The sequence below is a fragment of the Pieris brassicae genome, chromosome 6 (assembly GCF_905147105.1).
Source record: "Pieris brassicae chromosome 6, ilPieBrab1.1, whole genome shotgun sequence".
NCBI classification, from domain to species: domain Eukaryota; kingdom Metazoa; phylum Arthropoda; class Insecta; order Lepidoptera; family Pieridae; genus Pieris; species Pieris brassicae.
In genome coordinates, this window is record NC_059670.1 from 21,701,247 (window position 1) to 21,717,252 (window position 16,006).

Below are 16,006 nucleotides of genomic sequence, written 5' to 3' on the forward strand. Positions count from 1 at the left end.
ATATAATATAGCACTGGGCTATGTATAATCTAATTTGAATTATTTACGTATAATGGAAAAACTTCGGGTCAAGAAAATTAATTCGCGAGTATACTTTTCTCAATACAAAAATATTATTAAAACATTGATTTACCATATACATATAATATTGATTCATGGCATTATAAATGATACGTGTGATGCTATTGTATCAGTCGTATGGTTTATTAAACGAACATCATGTAATTAGATACACGAATAGAGATGTAATACGCCAAAGAATAGCAAAATATTATGAACGAATAAAAATTTACTTAGTTACTACATAAGTGTTACTATTGTTTTAACAATTGGGTTTTCACTGTATCGTAAATATTTTATAACAATTACTAATTAAAATATTTATTATTACGAATATTTGAAAAGTACGCAGCAATCGTGAATTCTAATAATTTGTTTGAAGCATGAGAACATGCCTTTCTGAGTGAAAACATGGTCATCACTCTTCTTTTATGTGATATTGAGGGAATAGTTTAATGTTGTTAGGTCATAAGTTTGTTTTGATTATTATGAATACAATATACTTTTCAGTATAATGATAATATACTACTTTATTAAAGTACAATAAACTAGCATAAGAGCCTTACAGCAACAGCAGCCGCAGAAAGGATAAGCAACAAAAAAAACGTTCAAGATGTCTAATATTTTTATTTTATATCGGCCATTTAATGATAATATCAATAGATAAACATTTTGCATAAATTCGACAGATATTTAAAAAATGATGGTCAAATTAATCGTAATAACCTCACTTTTCATTTCAAAATAGGAGCCTTGAATGTGTGAATTGGATATTCAATTACATACCGTCATTCTCGAAATATTTCCGCAATTATTTTGTACAAAATAGCCAATTTGAATAAAAACTGAAATATTAAGTATGATTTCATTATTATTATCTAATATGAATAGATAGCATAACGAATGGGCCGTTGATCAAACGAAACAGAGGAGGAAAACCAATGAGAAGAGAACCTAAACCTTAAATAGGTTTTCAATCTATACGAATTATTTTTACATTATAAAGCGAATTGAAAAATATGTTGGATTATCCATTTATCGAGAAAAGTGTATTAGCAACGTTATAATTATAGTCTCTGATTTAATATTTCGAATTATGAGTATGTTGAAATGAACAGGAATATATAAACATAAACAACAAAACATCACATCAACGTTCTACCGGTGAGACAACTAAATGTCAAATGTGTATTAGATAACTTAAGGTTTGTAGTTTCTTCATTCATTTGAGGAATCATTATCGGTGGGATTATGTCAATTATCGAAGAAAAAATAAGAGTATGTAACTTTGTACCTATGTACTGGCATTAGTGTAGAGTAGCCAGAAAAAAACGATATACTTTCGGTGTTTAATGAGCAATAATAAGTATACACCGTGAACATCTAGCACGATTCTCGACCCAGTTCGAGACCAATTGCGATTGCGTAAACGAAATGAAAGGCACAACAAAGCTGAAGGTTTGTGGTTACTTTTCAAATTAAATAACATAACATTGAAAATCTTTTAATATAAAAACGCTGAGCTTGTAGGCACAGAATTTGAGAATTGTCATATTACTTAAGAGTTACACCACAAAATTAAAATTCGTGGCTTCATTCGAAATTAATATTAAGCCCTTTAAATGATTTTTTTAAATTTACGATGAATATTGGTTATTCCTTTAGGTATAATAGAAACTTTAGATACCTTGCTAATCTAAACCCCCTTAAACTTATTTTGATATTTATGTTAACAAAATAACAACAGATAAATTACTTAAAAAGGCCAGTGAGAATGAATTTATTATTAAAAGTTTGTATCAAACGTTACTATATTTTTTGAGGTTTTGAAAATTTTATGTGATAAATAAGTTATAAGTTGGTTAACTGTCACTTTTTATTTGATTTAAAATCTAGTACAAATAATTTTTAATATCTTTTAATTAAATGAACTCTAATTAAAAAACATTATTATATTCCCAAACGGACCGATCCCATTAACTTTTGTGACTCCCGGCCCATTTCTATTCTATAATTCCTATCTAAATCTCTAAAGCGCCTTATACACTCGCAGCTTAGCGGATTTCTAAGATCTTCATTCTAGACCCTCTCCAATCTAGATTCCGCCCGGGGCATGGCACGACTACTGTATTAGTTAAGGGTTTTTGGTGACATCCGAGGGATGGATGGTAGACAGCTCACTGTTTTTACTCTGCTTGATTTCAATCAATGCTTTCAAAACTTTGAGATTCTGCTTAGGTCTTAAGAAATATGACTATGTCTCTAAATTCCGCAGGCAGCTCGGGTGGCTTTTGGACTCCGACGTGACGCTCATCTCCTGCAACTTCTATACTCAATTCTTTTCAATCGCAAAACTACTTCTTATCTTAAAAAAATAATTCAATTTATCAGGCCCTTATACCTAGGTGTATGTTACGGTCCTAAAATAGATGCCTATTGGAAATTCCACCGTCGTGGGTAACACTGAAAATGTTGAGAACGGGCTATTTAGAAACATTGCTTGCAATGAAAACTTTTTTGAATTTATTTGGTAACCTAATGTAGAATATTGCATTCATTTGTCATTTGTTTCTGTGAATTGGCGGCAAATCTAAAACTCCTGTTACACGTGAAAATGAACATAACGCGATAAATTTTTTCGGTCATTGATTTATTATGACTAGTTGTGGGCTTACTCAACAACAAAGCTATGAAAGGCTGCGATTAGCATTTCTTAGTGAAGCCCCATCTCGTGCCACTATTTACAATTGGTTTAACGAGTATAAGCGTGGACGTAGCAATCTCAATGGTGATCCGCGTGGACGTCCTTTAGCAGCGACTACTGAAGATAACATCAGTGCTGTGTGACGCATGATAGAGGAAGATAAGAGAGTGACCTATCAGGCGTCAGGAAGCTTTGTACCAGATGAATTCCCCATACTTTAACCGACGACCAGAAACACCTTCGCATGGACTGGTGAATATTTGACTATGGGAGGTGTCGAGATAATGAGTCATCCGCCATACAGTCCTGACCTGGCGCCCTGTGACTGTCATTCATACCCAAGAACTAAAGATAAAATTCCAGGTATTTGCTTTAGGAGCCCTAAAGATGCGGTGAAAGCGTACGAAAATGCCATAGGAAGAATGGGCCCACTGCTTTTCTTAGTGGTTCCATCGAATGTGACGATGTGTAGAGAGGAACGTAGATTACTTCGAAAAACAATAAAAGTATTGGCAACTTTCTACATTAAGCATTTTCTAAAAATGTTCAGTGTTACCTAGCTAAAACTTAATATTTTTTAAAACTCTTCTACATAACCATTTCTTATGCATATCCGGCTCAATCGTGATTTTTGTAATTCATGAAACCTGGGGTATTATTTTTTTAGTTTATTTTTGTATTATTTTAGTTTAGGGTAGGTGATTCTATAGTTTATGTTACACATTTCTTGAACGTTACCCATCATATTTATTTTTTTAGTTTTTCCCTTACTAGAATTGCCTGGAAGAGATCGCTTGTATATAGCGAGAGAGCGATAAAGCCACCCGTTCCACCCCTTAGAGTTTTTATGTATTATGTTATTTATTTTTGTTTCGATATAACGAAGTATGAATATATAAATAAATACATAAAAATCATCTAAATGTGGATATTATTTTAAACCATTTTTCTTTCTGGTTAGGACATCAGTCAGAAGTTATAAATATATATTTATTAGTAATTATAGCAATTAAATATACTCATAGTACTTACAATTTGCTTAATCTACATAGTAATAATAGAAATAATTAAGAGTATACAAAAAGAAAATTAAAACAAATTAAAAAGCTTGGTCCTATTAAGGCTCACTGCCCTGTCGCATCATTTTCTAGCTGTATTGCGTTACTTATTCATTGAGCCAAGAAAGCACCAGCTCTGGCTTTACCTGTAGATACCAGATAGCAGGCGCTTGCTGAAATCTTTAATTAGCGCCCGTGACCAAGAGTCTCTACTGCAAAGGGAACTAAATCGAAGATGGAAGAAAGACGCTTATAATTAAGCCATTAATTACTTAAGCAATTAATTTATTTATTATTTTCCGCCTGCTCTGCGGCCGCCCCAGCTTTTTTGCTTGTCCGAGGAAGGTGAGGCGGGGCAAACGTGTCCACACATCTTAGTAGCATCCCATAACCAAAGCCCGTCCAACTTCCAAGGGATCAACGATATCCCATCCAGCCACTTGCGATGCCTGGTGGCTCCAAAATGTCTGGATCATAGACGGAGGCAAGGGAGCGCCGTATAATGTCGTTGAGCGCGGCATGGCGAGCTAAACGACCTGCACTCGTTTGGCAATCGCGCTAATCAAATTCACTCTATAAGGTAAACCCAAGCCTGGGTTGGATACTAACCACGTGTCAGTCTCGTATCAGTTAAATCCGCAATCTCGTAGTTTGTATAATAAGATCTAAGGATTTTACCTACCAGACTATTAAATTTGTGACCAGATGAGAGAAACACGGAAGGAACACGGAAACTCCTTATCCGTCAAAGCGAATAGGGAGCGATGCCTGATTCCAAGAAGGTGTTTCAAATCGAACATTTAAAATAGATTCCAGATAAGTTTTTGAAAGATTATCCAAATCACGTAATAGAACTGAATGATTCCATAGAAGTAAGAATGTAAATTAAGTTGAGAATTCATTTAATCAATTACATAATTCGTTGAAAATATTACTAAAAAACATTTACTTTGAGGAATAGGACCAATAGGACTTCATTTTTAAGCACGGAAGAAAATACTTTTGTTATTGTATATCACGCCATCTATTATTAAATAATGACTACTTATAAAGTACACAGATGTGGTAAGAACAAATTTTTTTTAATAACTCTTGTTAAGTAGTAGTATTGAAAACTTGTACCATTAAAATAAACAATTTGAATTGAATACGTTACAATTTGTTTCACTTGTTACTTTTGAAATCATATTATCGTTGTGTTTGTATCAGTATCAACTCCAGTGACACTAATGACAACCGGACAAAACCCTGCAAGTGCCAACTGCCAACTGCCACATGAAAACAACACTCGACACGCTCAACCCCATAGGCGGTGTATGTAACGGCTGTTAATTTAAACTTGATTATTTTTCTAGTCTAGTCATAGAATATGTCTACGATTTAAATATTGCTAAATATATAATAATGGATCCAAAAACAGGTCATGTAAACCAGAAAACACGTAAGTAAAACTACAGGCATATATTATGATTTACTATGATATGATATTTTTTCTTAAATGTTGTCATAACTTACGAATATTTTTAGGTTTCCTAGCTCTATCTTTAAAGAAGAATAAAATACATAAACATAATAAATTAGAGAAACTAAATCGTAGTTCTGATGTAATTATTATAGATGAGTCGTTTGAAAGACTACGGTCGGATTTTCCTAAACACGTAAGTTATAATTATATATCACTACAAGTAGAGAAACAAATAATGTACCTACACTTCATTTCTACAACAGAAAATTTATTGAAAATATTTTTTTTTCAAATTCCACTGTGTTCTACCTCAGAAAATATACTCACCCAAAATATTAGAAGAGTCGAATGAGTTGCCAAATGAAGAACTATTCATAAATACAGAAAATAACTCCAGCAAGTCAGGAAAGGTATGTATATATTATGCGTTTTGGCTCCATGTGTCTTATTTCATCAAAATCTATAGTACTACTACTGCAGGTTACTATTATGTTTACAAAATCTTTTACAGGTATCTCTTAACTTGTCAGAGTGTTCTCCAACACACAATACTTCACATCCTAGTTGCAATGGATGGTCCCCTGCTCAGGACTACTTATGTGCTAGACCTAGAACTAAACCTGAACCATCTACACCATCTGATATTCTCAACGAATCACAAGAGCACTGTTCAATGGAAAAAATTACAAAATCTCATCATAAGCTACTTTCTGAATTATATGGAGATGATATATGGAATAACTTTAGAGCACCAACTGGTGTGTCAAAAAAACTTTTGTATGAAGATGAGGATAAAGAAAACATCCAATCAATTATAAAAAAAAACAAAGCGTTGTATTTAACAGATTCAGAAAGAAAAAAGAAAAGTGATGCTGAAAGTTCAGAGAAAAAATCTAGAAAGAAATTGTATACAGAAACGGTAAGTACTCCAGAGGTGCCGAAAGCGAAAATTAATACCCCATGTGATGTTAAAACAACTGTAAAGAAAAATTCAAAAGGAATGACAGTTACAGAATTGGTACAGATAATGGATGACGTTTTAAAAGATAAAGTCAGACTTGATAGCAACAAAAAAAAGAACAAACCTCTGTATGATGAAGATTTAACTAGAGGTCGTAATGTTAAGGACAAAAAAGTTTCAGAATTGTTAGTTGCTCCATTGAACAATGCTAAGGAAAACATTTTAGAAAAAGCAAGTAACAATAGTGCGACTGTAAGACAGAATCTAACATCTGCTAAGAAAGAAAATGTAGATATTATTAAGGAGAAAGGGAATATTTGTGTTCTGACAAATAAGCTAAAACTTTTGGATGTATGCCACACACCTGAGACAAAACGGTTGAGTTTTGTAGCATCTTTAGCTGGTAATGTATAATTATTTTTATATATCTTTTTCATTTACCTAAAAAATATTTTAATTAGAAGGCCCAGAAATCTGATCCCTTATGTCTTTTAAGAACTGCCGTATGGTGTCTGCCGCACAGGGTGACAGGATGGTAATTAAGATAATTCAGCCCCGAACATAGTGTTTTTTAGATTAAAATTAATAATACGCTTAAAAAGTTGTCTTCCTTACGTGTGATTTCAGATCAAAAGATAGATGATTTATTATCATAATTGTTAGTTTTTACAATATGCAACTTTTTTGAACTGACATATTTTTATGAAATATCAGTGATTCGTTTTACATTCGTTAGAGGCTGCTGGACCCTCTACGTATAATGTCATATTTGCTCGCAGGTTTATAAGGCTCATTACAACTCAAATTATAATTAATTTTTTCTATACTTTCAGACAATGTCCCTTCGTGGCGGTGTCACCCTGAAGCTCTGCAGTACCACGACAAATACAAGACTCTCAGGGAACAATTAGCTAGACGACTTTACTCAGAATTTAACAGAGAGGTATTTGGTAACAAGTTGGACAAAGACATGCCCTTGATTTGGGACACAAAGTTGAGAAGTACTGCTGGGTAAAAATATTTTATACATCTTAAATTGTTCATACTATCAATACTATCATATGAGAACTAGTCTGTCAAAAATGCACTAATTGTTCTAATAATACATTTTATTGATTAATTATTGTCAGTTTATATATTTTATGTCAATAAGATGAATCTGCCGCTTTTGTCTCATAATTGTCGTATTGATTTCCAGTACAACAACAAACCGCCTGATAAAGAAATCAACGGGTGAGAAATTGCGCGTGTCAAGCGTCAAGTTGTCGACTAAAGTGTTGGATTCGGCTCAAAGAGCTCGAGACACGCTCATCCACGAAATGTGTCACGCGGCCACTTGGATCTTGGACGGGGAACTCAAAGCTGGTCATGGGCCATTGTGGGTCAAGTGGTTCGTATATGGAAGTTCACGTTAACGGGTTGAAAGAAATAGTGAACAGATTGTCTGATAAAATATTATTTTGACAACGCTTAATTGAAATTGTAGAATTTTTACATTATAAGTCTGTATTACTTTAGTGAATTCGATAAAAAATAATACACTCAAACTCAAATTTTTGTGAGTCTAAAATACAGCGTGGGCTCTATAAAACGACACTCAAGGGACAAGAGTTGCCGTTAAATCAAAAGAAGAAAAATCTGTATTAGGAACATAAAAAGTTTATTTCAGATTAATTTTATAAAAAAATATTATTTTCAAATAACCCGTAATTATTCTTAGAAATAATATATAATTATTATATATTATTATGCAATATTTCTTAGAAAATTCGGTAATTAATTAGGACATAAAGCGACAGAGCTTCATTATTCATTTTGACAACTTCAAAAGTACATTTTATTATTTAATTGTAGTTATTGAGGATGGGGGTGATGTAGTGTATCATTGTTTGGAATTCTTTATAGAGTGTTTCGTTAAAGCGAGGGACGTTACATGGAGTTACCCTCTCAATTTCTATAACTTGTAGGTGCAAAGTGGCGTTGCGAGTTTTTCCCGAATTAGAAGAAATATCTCGATGCCACGAACTAGAAATCCACTACAAATACAGTTACAAATGCAAACAGTGTGGTTACAGGTCTGTTCTTTAATCGTTCAATTAAGAAATATTGGAAACGAATGAAAAATATTAAAAAATGCAATGTTTATCTTTTACAGTATTAAACGTCATTCGAAGTCAATAGACGTGACGAAGAAGTGCTGCGGGTACTGTCGCGGTACTTTTGAAGTGAGAGTGAATAAAAAGAACAGAGATGGCGTCGTCGTATCTACTCCGGCTCGTTCCGGTAACACCAACGAATTCGCACTTTACGTTAAGGAAAATTATGGATCTGTGAAGAAATCTGGACAAACGCACGCGCAGGTTATGAAGCTTTTAGGCGAACAATTTTCTGTTAAGAAAAAGTCGAAAGGTTCCGATGATCTATGACGATTCCATAAACGTCTGAAACTAGAAAATTATTTAAATCAATTTTTTTTATATTACAAAATATATATTTGATGTTTTGAATAAGTGTACGTTTAGCGTTTTATTATTGAATTATCATGTTTTGCGGGTTTTTAGTAGAAATGACTTAATATTTTGGACAGTATTTTTTATTTATTTAATTATTAACGCAGCTTTGAAGTTAAGTAAGTATCTTTACACTAATTTGTTTAAGACTTTTTTATTACTTATCTTGATCAACTTGTTTAGTTAAAGTTGAAACATTTTATAGGCAAGATACAATAATTTTGACTACAGGTCTGACAGCAGGTCTTCAGCTAACTAGGTAATGCAGTTATATGTAATGACGGACGATACTATATGTATAATATAAATGTAATATTTAATAATAAATACGATGTAATTAAATTTGGAAGTTATTATTTGTACGTATTATTTATGTTTAGTTGTAAATTGTAACTTTAAATACATTAAAAGATGTCACGTAAGAAAAGATACTGCCTAAATCGGCATGAACACACATTAGTATTACATTGAATCAAATCTATTGCTAGTTTTGTTTTAATCAGCATTTATAGTTCGCACTTTAAAAATACAACAATCTTAAAATTATACGATAATTTTTTTTGTCTATGTTTGTGAGCGGAATAATTTCAAGTTAATTGTGTAATGTAATAATTCTTATATAAGCGCCATCTATGCAAAAATGAGGTGGTTTCTAAAAGATACTCTATACGCCATCCAGCATGACCATAAGTGCTTAAACTGCCATCTGTACTTGAGTAGCGAATGCATATTAGTTATTTTATTAACGTGTTTTACTCGACATGCGAATTTTTTATTCGTCCGTACCGAATACATGAATATTATCTCTTGAAATCTTTGTGGTTGTTGATAAATTTATCAAGACATTGATGGCCAGTGGCTTATGACTTGCGGCAAAATTTAATCATCTAAAATGCACAAAAAAATTAAGATAACTTTTTTGGCCAATCTGTCGCATAGTATAATTTATAACACACGTTATACATGGTGCTCGTTTAGTTTTCATTGACAAATTTAAACATCCTTGGACACTTGTTAGACTGGAGACTTGTACTAAAGTAAAAGTATTATAAATTAATAAATGAAGGATCTGGTATAAGGTCTTACAAACGAACCGATTATATGTTAAAAGTTGAAGGGCATTAAATAAAATCGAACCCCGGGTAGTTACTACTTTTGAAACGTTTTTTACAAATGTACCATCAAATACGACCAAGTGGATTCTTCACCTGTTGCTGCAATATCAATACTAGAAAAAAGTGTACCTACCTATTTGTTATATATATAAATTTAAATATATACATAACTTGTAATGATATTGTTAAAACATTTAACCTTATTAATTTAAAAAGTGGTAAAGGTATACCTATGTAGTATTTCAACAGTCATTTTAAATTCCGTTATTGATGTAATAACTTCTGAATTGGCTGTAATTTATAACAGATGTATCGATTGTGGAGTTTTTCCGGATAATAAACAGTATGGTTTTACTAAGAGTCGCTCCAAATATTTAACGCATGGGAAGAATCCTATGATGGAGTCGGCGTCTTTTGTGCCCAGTCAAAGACCTTTCACTGTGTTCGTCCTGATATACTGGTTACATAGCTTCACATGGCGTTGATGGCAAAGCTTGCAGCTTAATGAATTCATATTTAAAGGGATGGACATCCAAAGAGTATGTCAATAGAGTCACGTCTTGTTCACAGGTTACAATCGACGTCCCCCAAGGCTCGATTCTCGGGCCTTTCTTTTTCTTTTTCAACGGAATTCATGAGATGGTATTGTTTGCTGACGACACTTCACTTCTATAGTTTTCGTCTTTGCTTCTTACATACTTTAGGAACTGGGGTCACGCGGGATGTCTTCCATAATGTTGGGTATAAAATAAAATAATATTAATGAAAATATGCGAAAATATCAGCCGAAATCATACCTGGACCCGGAGGTGTTTAAGATTTTAATTTATTTACACTACAGATAATATTTATTTCGAAACTTTTGATATCAAAATGATTAGCGTATGCATTCGCAGTTGGCAGTTGCTGGATTTAGTTGAAGGTGATCAAATGTGGCAAATGCCTCTGCCGCGTCACAACCATAATATTCAACATCATAATAAAGAATTGCTCTTTGGCTTTGGGGTTTCTAAGAGAATTAATATATTGCCAAAATTGCGTAGGTTTATTAACTAAATTTAATGAGATGGTATGTAAATACTTAATGTTACCTTTGCGTAGGTATGGCGTTCTTATTGATTGACCCAAGACGTTTAAAGTCTAAACACGCGTTATTGTCATTAAGAAACTTCCACTGCCAATGGAGCTGCACTTTAGTTCTTAATTTAGCAATGATTTCATTACTAAAATATACAGCGTAGACCGTTAACTTTCGAATTTTTCTAGCAAAACATTGATCAAAAGATTCCACCGCTTCATAGCAAGTAATTCTCTCCAGTCTACGTACGTCTTTTAGAATATAATAACGACAAAATTTTCCTATATTAAAGTTTCACTCAGTTATGTATGATGGTTGGTAGAAATTGTAATAAACAGTTACTTTGAAGGGTGGATAGTGACCGTCAATTCGGTACAACTCATCACCTGAATCTACTGGTACCACATTTACTCTGCTGTAACTCGACTCTTCAGCGTTAAGGATTGCATCTAATCCCCCTCCCCGTTCTTATTAAATATTTTATTAAACTGAATTAAGCAAGGAAACAGTAAAAAAACATTATACAACTTTCGCTACAGCCATAAAAATCGAAATCTTCTAATATTAAAATCCTTTTTTATCCTTTATTACCTTAACAATATTACTTACATTATCAAACCACTTTATATAAAATTTTTCAGAAGTTGAAGGTGGTAAATGGACAACGTCACTGCTTTCATATTCTGGTAAATGCGTCAAATGTAAGGGTGCTTTTGACAAAAGCATAACACCTCCAGGACGCCCACGGTCTGCGAATAATAGACCAGTCAACATCAATGACTTCAGTGTCACATACCGAACCATCCAGATTTCTTTTTGTTATACGTGGGTAGCACTGAACATTTTTAGGACTGGCCGATAGTGAATATACATTTGCGCTTTCGGCAAGACGGTGTTCTTTTCATTTCCCATCGTTTTGTCTTCGAGTTAAGGAAGCGTCAGCAGCGTTAGTCGACTCTAAGAATAATCAAACACCAAATATGTATCATTTTATTTATTATACATATTAAATGTCAGTTGTTTCATAAATGATAAACATAGGTACAGTCTTGGAACATTTAAATGATATATAATTTACAAAAAACTGAAATTGCCAATATTAGCTCCTTTTGTAGCTATTTATATACACTTACAAATAAAAAGTGAATCATCACAAGGGTAAATACACCATACAATATGATGATTATATTATGTACATAGAATTTTTAAGTGAGCACAAATAACGCCTCGAGGACTTTTGCGAACGAGTAAAACGCAGGGTTACCATCGATTAAATCAGGAGTCAGAATGAGTATAATTTGATAGTTTAGTTTCGTAGAAAACTCAAGAACGTGTAATTGTATCGTTTATTTTTCTTTACGCGTAACGACGTAGGTCACTCACTCGCGCTTCAGCCTCGATGGCGCCAATCGTTCGACTAAGAATATCTTTTCGAATATAACTCTCCGTCCTAATTTATACAATTATATTTTCACCTATCTAATTGATAACGCACATTATATGTTCAACGTAATATTTCGACATAACATTAGGATAGTCCCGTGCTATCCACAATAAATTCTGATTTTACTAGGGCTCCTTCACTCTCACGTCGATGGCAGGATTAAGATAACCATATTACATCCATTTTGACTAGGTTATGATAATTTTGAAATTACAAATGATATTTTTTGATATACAATGATATACGAAACATTGTGAAAACGTAGACACCGATTGCGAGATACTTTCTAAACGCAAGAAAAACATCTAAACCTGGTAACACTTAAATAGGACACAGACTATATTAAACATGTAAGTACTACGATCTTCGTGCATAAAATAAATATTATCATTATTTGATATTTCACGTTCATATACCATTATAATAACATTCGTGTATACTATCAATATAACATTTATCGGAAATGTTAGAAGAACATCGCGTTAAATGCAGAGAAAGTAATACGGAAACGAAAAGGGGCCGGCTGATAATCTTCGCTCAGGGGTTGGACAGAATTGCGGACGAACCGAATCGGACTCATCACACGATACAGAGGTCGGCCGGACCGGTCCTTCACGCAATTGCAAAAATTAAAACTATGGCAGTTTGTCGTTTAAATAAAAATTCCCTACACATTAAGTATAAATAAATTATTCGGTTTGAATGGCAACACTAATACTCCACAAACGGGACAACAGATTCGGATTTCAACGGATAACACGTTCGTCGCATCGTCGGAGTCGCGTCCTTAAAAAGAATGGCATCGTCTCGGGCGAGATCACGATAACTTACGCTATGTACAAGAGGCCGGCGGTCCACACCGCTTATATCTACTATACACCGACATTATATTTTACATGCGCCGTCGAAGCGCTCCTTCGGAAGCCGAGGTCCTCTGGCGAGAGTCAGGTCTGCGGGGGCCCGTCCTCCAGAGGCCTGAACCTGACGAAGCCGTCCTGCGCCACGAGCATCGTGCCGGCCGCGTCGTTCGAGCTCATTTCGTCCTGGGGCCGAGCGTACTCGTAGCCGCAGTTTCCGGGTGCCTGTTGCGGCGATCCGGACGTCCGGGGATAGTCTCTCTCGTCGGGGTCTTCGCTGAATCCGTACAAGTCCGTCGACTTGGGTCGGTCCGGGTACGGGTTGCCCTTGCCCCTCCGCTGACTGCCGCCGGCCGAGTTGGCCAGCGACGGCGAGTTCCGTCGCTGAGAACTCCTCGCCTGGCAACCATCGAAAGTTCTGCCGGGGTTTAGAGTCTGGATGCCGGACGCGTGGTAGGACGCGTTCTCGGCGTCGTAGGCGCCGTACTCGTCCGGGGAGTGCGGCTGATGGTAGTGGTGGCTCACGGCGGGGTCGTAGCCCATCGTCATGCAGTTTTGGACGTTTTTGTTCTTGGGCCGGTGTTTCCTGCGCGGGTTGCTGTTCGTCCTGGAAGACGCTCGGTCGTAGGACGCGTGTTTGAAGTTGTGCGAGCTGCGGTTCGAGCCGCCCGTGTAGGTCTGGTTTTTAATATCTCTGATGAAATCGTTGTTGCTGCCGTACTGGATGACGTTGTACTCGTGGTCGAGCGGGTCGTCGCCCTGCAGCGAGTGCATCGCGGGGTCGCAGTTGGAGTAGTGGTCGTCGGACGCGGACTCGATGCCGTTGTACCCGGCCACGCTCGGGTGATGCTTGATGAGATTGGCTCCTTGGCTCGAGGTGGCGTTGCTGGACTCGGTGGAGCTGCTGTGGCCGGCGTTCGCGATGGAGCTGTGTCCCGAATAGTTCTCGGTGCCGGAATTATTGTCGCAGTTGGCCGCGAGCGTGGTCAAATGGAATCTCTGGTGTTCGACGGGTCCCACGCAGCACTCGGTGGGCGCGTGATGATTGCCGGCGGTCTCGTAAATTGGCTTCCCCGTTCTGAGTGTGTACGTGTGCAGATTCGTGTTGGTGTTACAGATCGCCGGATAGTCCGATTCGAACTGTTCGTTGCTGGATCCCCCCGCGCAAGGGAATAAACCCAGTCCCGATATCTTCTGCCCGTCGGCCTTCTCGTGCTGCAGGGACGCGACGATTCCCACTTTTAAACTTATGACCCACGAAATGAGAGCTACGATGCTGATCTCTATGAGTCGCAACGAGAACTGATAGCCCCACTGGAGCCAATCGAATTTTGTCATATTCACTTGATTTATTCCGAAGATGCCGAATATTTGGAGAGCCGCCATGAGAATAAAGAGCAGGGCCGTGGCCAAGTTTATGTGTATCGCTTGATACAAATTTTGGAACCCGTGAATGTAAGTGTGGCTCTTTTTCTGGAGAACCGTTTTGAGCATTCTGTATACGTACAAGTAGCACAGACCGAGGGTAAGGCACGCTATGATAAATATAATTTGACACGTTAGACCTAGTACCCTTTTTTCGACGCCCTGTCGAGTCCTGTAAATAGTACTACTATTTTCGAAGACATGCAGCGTCACACACGACATCAGATGAAGGCCACCCGCGATCACTATCGTCCGAGACCTGAACAAGAACGCGCAACACGTCGTCTTGAAGTTAATACTGTTCGTGAGAAGGAAAAGAACCGTGCTGGCGAAGGCAACGCTGAGAAATATTTCGGGCACGTGGAGTAAGATTTCGCTGATGAACATCGGGAGCGAGTTGTTGATGTTGTAAGGGTCGTAGCACATGTAGAATATCCGCAAGAGGCACACGAACACCAGGATCAGGTGCAAGATGATGAAGTAATATTGGGTAAAGAGATGCGTGAACTTATTGTAGCAGATAATTTTAAAGATTGAGTAAATAGCTAAGATAGTAAACATGCCGGTGGCCAAATAAATGTGTAGGTTCCAAGCGAAGGGCCACGTGACGCCGGCCCTTTGAGGCCCGATCATGTTATTTACGTCCTGCTTCAAGACCTTTTTGTCGGAATTCACATTTGCCAGGTTGTGGTATCTCTCCGTCGACATTTCCGGATCTTTCAGTTCAAAGCCGACGGTGGTCGCGGGAGTGTATTCTTTTCTGCTCTCGTTTCTTTCTTTCGTCGCATACTGAAGGTTTCTTCGGGTGTTCGTTTCCCCGTTTTGGTCTACGATTAGGGGTCTGTCCAGATTGTTCATGTCTGGGTCTAAAACGGCTAATACACCTTCTGTGGACGCATCTCTGTTGTCACTGAGCGTGACTCCTGCGTCTTTGGTGACAAAGATTTCATTTTTGGACGTTTTCTCCGGAGAGTGTTGCGGTTTCGCCGTAACGGTCCTGAGTAGTACGTCCGGGATATCCTCTTTCCTCCCGTTGGAGCCCGACAGGATCCTGGATATAGTGGGAATGTTGAGGGAATTGGGAACAAAGTCAGTGAAGTTAGCCTGATCCGAACCATGCTTGTCGCCATCGAGCTCGTCCGGCTGAAAGGAACAATTACAATTATTGGAGTGACATAAAATAATTCCTACACGGTTAGAGTATGCTCCTAAATAATTTCCAATTAAAACTTTTTTATACACCGTCGCCAAACATTAAATGAACCGAGAGTAATTTCACTACGACCTCATTTCTATTAAACTTTTCCAGTTAACTAAACGAAATTCTTA

General features: G+C 36.5%; 2 protein-coding genes across 3 annotated transcripts in view; one reads left to right on the top strand and one right to left on the bottom strand.

The window, feature by feature from the left end:
- The first annotated feature begins 5,120 nt into the window (after window positions 1–5,120).
- LOC123711305 lies at window positions 5,121–9,090 on the top strand. The gene is made up of 8 exons (XM_045663821.1): window positions 5,121–5,263; window positions 5,350–5,480; window positions 5,602–5,697; window positions 5,799–6,651; window positions 7,082–7,259; window positions 7,447–7,638; window positions 8,216–8,323; window positions 8,404–9,090. Exons 1-8 carry the CDS (start codon window positions 5,227–5,229, stop codon window positions 8,672–8,674), a joined length of 1,866 nt encoding a protein of 621 aa, XP_045519777.1. The 5' UTR covers window positions 5,121–5,226; the 3' UTR covers window positions 8,675–9,090.
- A 2,854-nt stretch (window positions 9,091–11,944) lies between these two features.
- Window positions 11,945–16,006, bottom strand: part of LOC123711498 — a 160,944-nt gene continuing 156,882 nt past the window's right edge. For both annotated transcript variants that reach the window (XM_045664119.1, XM_045664120.1), the window contains one exon: window positions 11,945–15,820. In XM_045664119.1, the coding sequence (XP_045520075.1) occupies window positions 13,340–15,820 (2,481 nt within the window). In that variant the 3' untranslated portion in view covers window positions 11,945–13,339. The remainder of the gene's footprint in view (window positions 15,821–16,006) is intronic.

What these genes read in the sequence shown, in the direction of transcription:
- LOC123711305 (XM_045663821.1), top strand. Translation starts at nt 5,227, where the DNA reads ATGGATCCAAAAACAGGTCATGTAAACCAGAAAACAC. An exon ending in TCATGTAAACCAGAAAACAC is followed by an intron (nt 5,264 to 5,349) that starts GTAAGTAAAACT and finishes GAATATTTTTAG; the next exon opens with GTTTCCTAGCTCTATCTTTA. An exon ending in GGTCGGATTTTCCTAAACAC is followed by an intron (nt 5,481 to 5,601) that starts GTAAGTTATAAT and finishes GTTCTACCTCAG; the next exon opens with AAAATATACTCACCCAAAAT.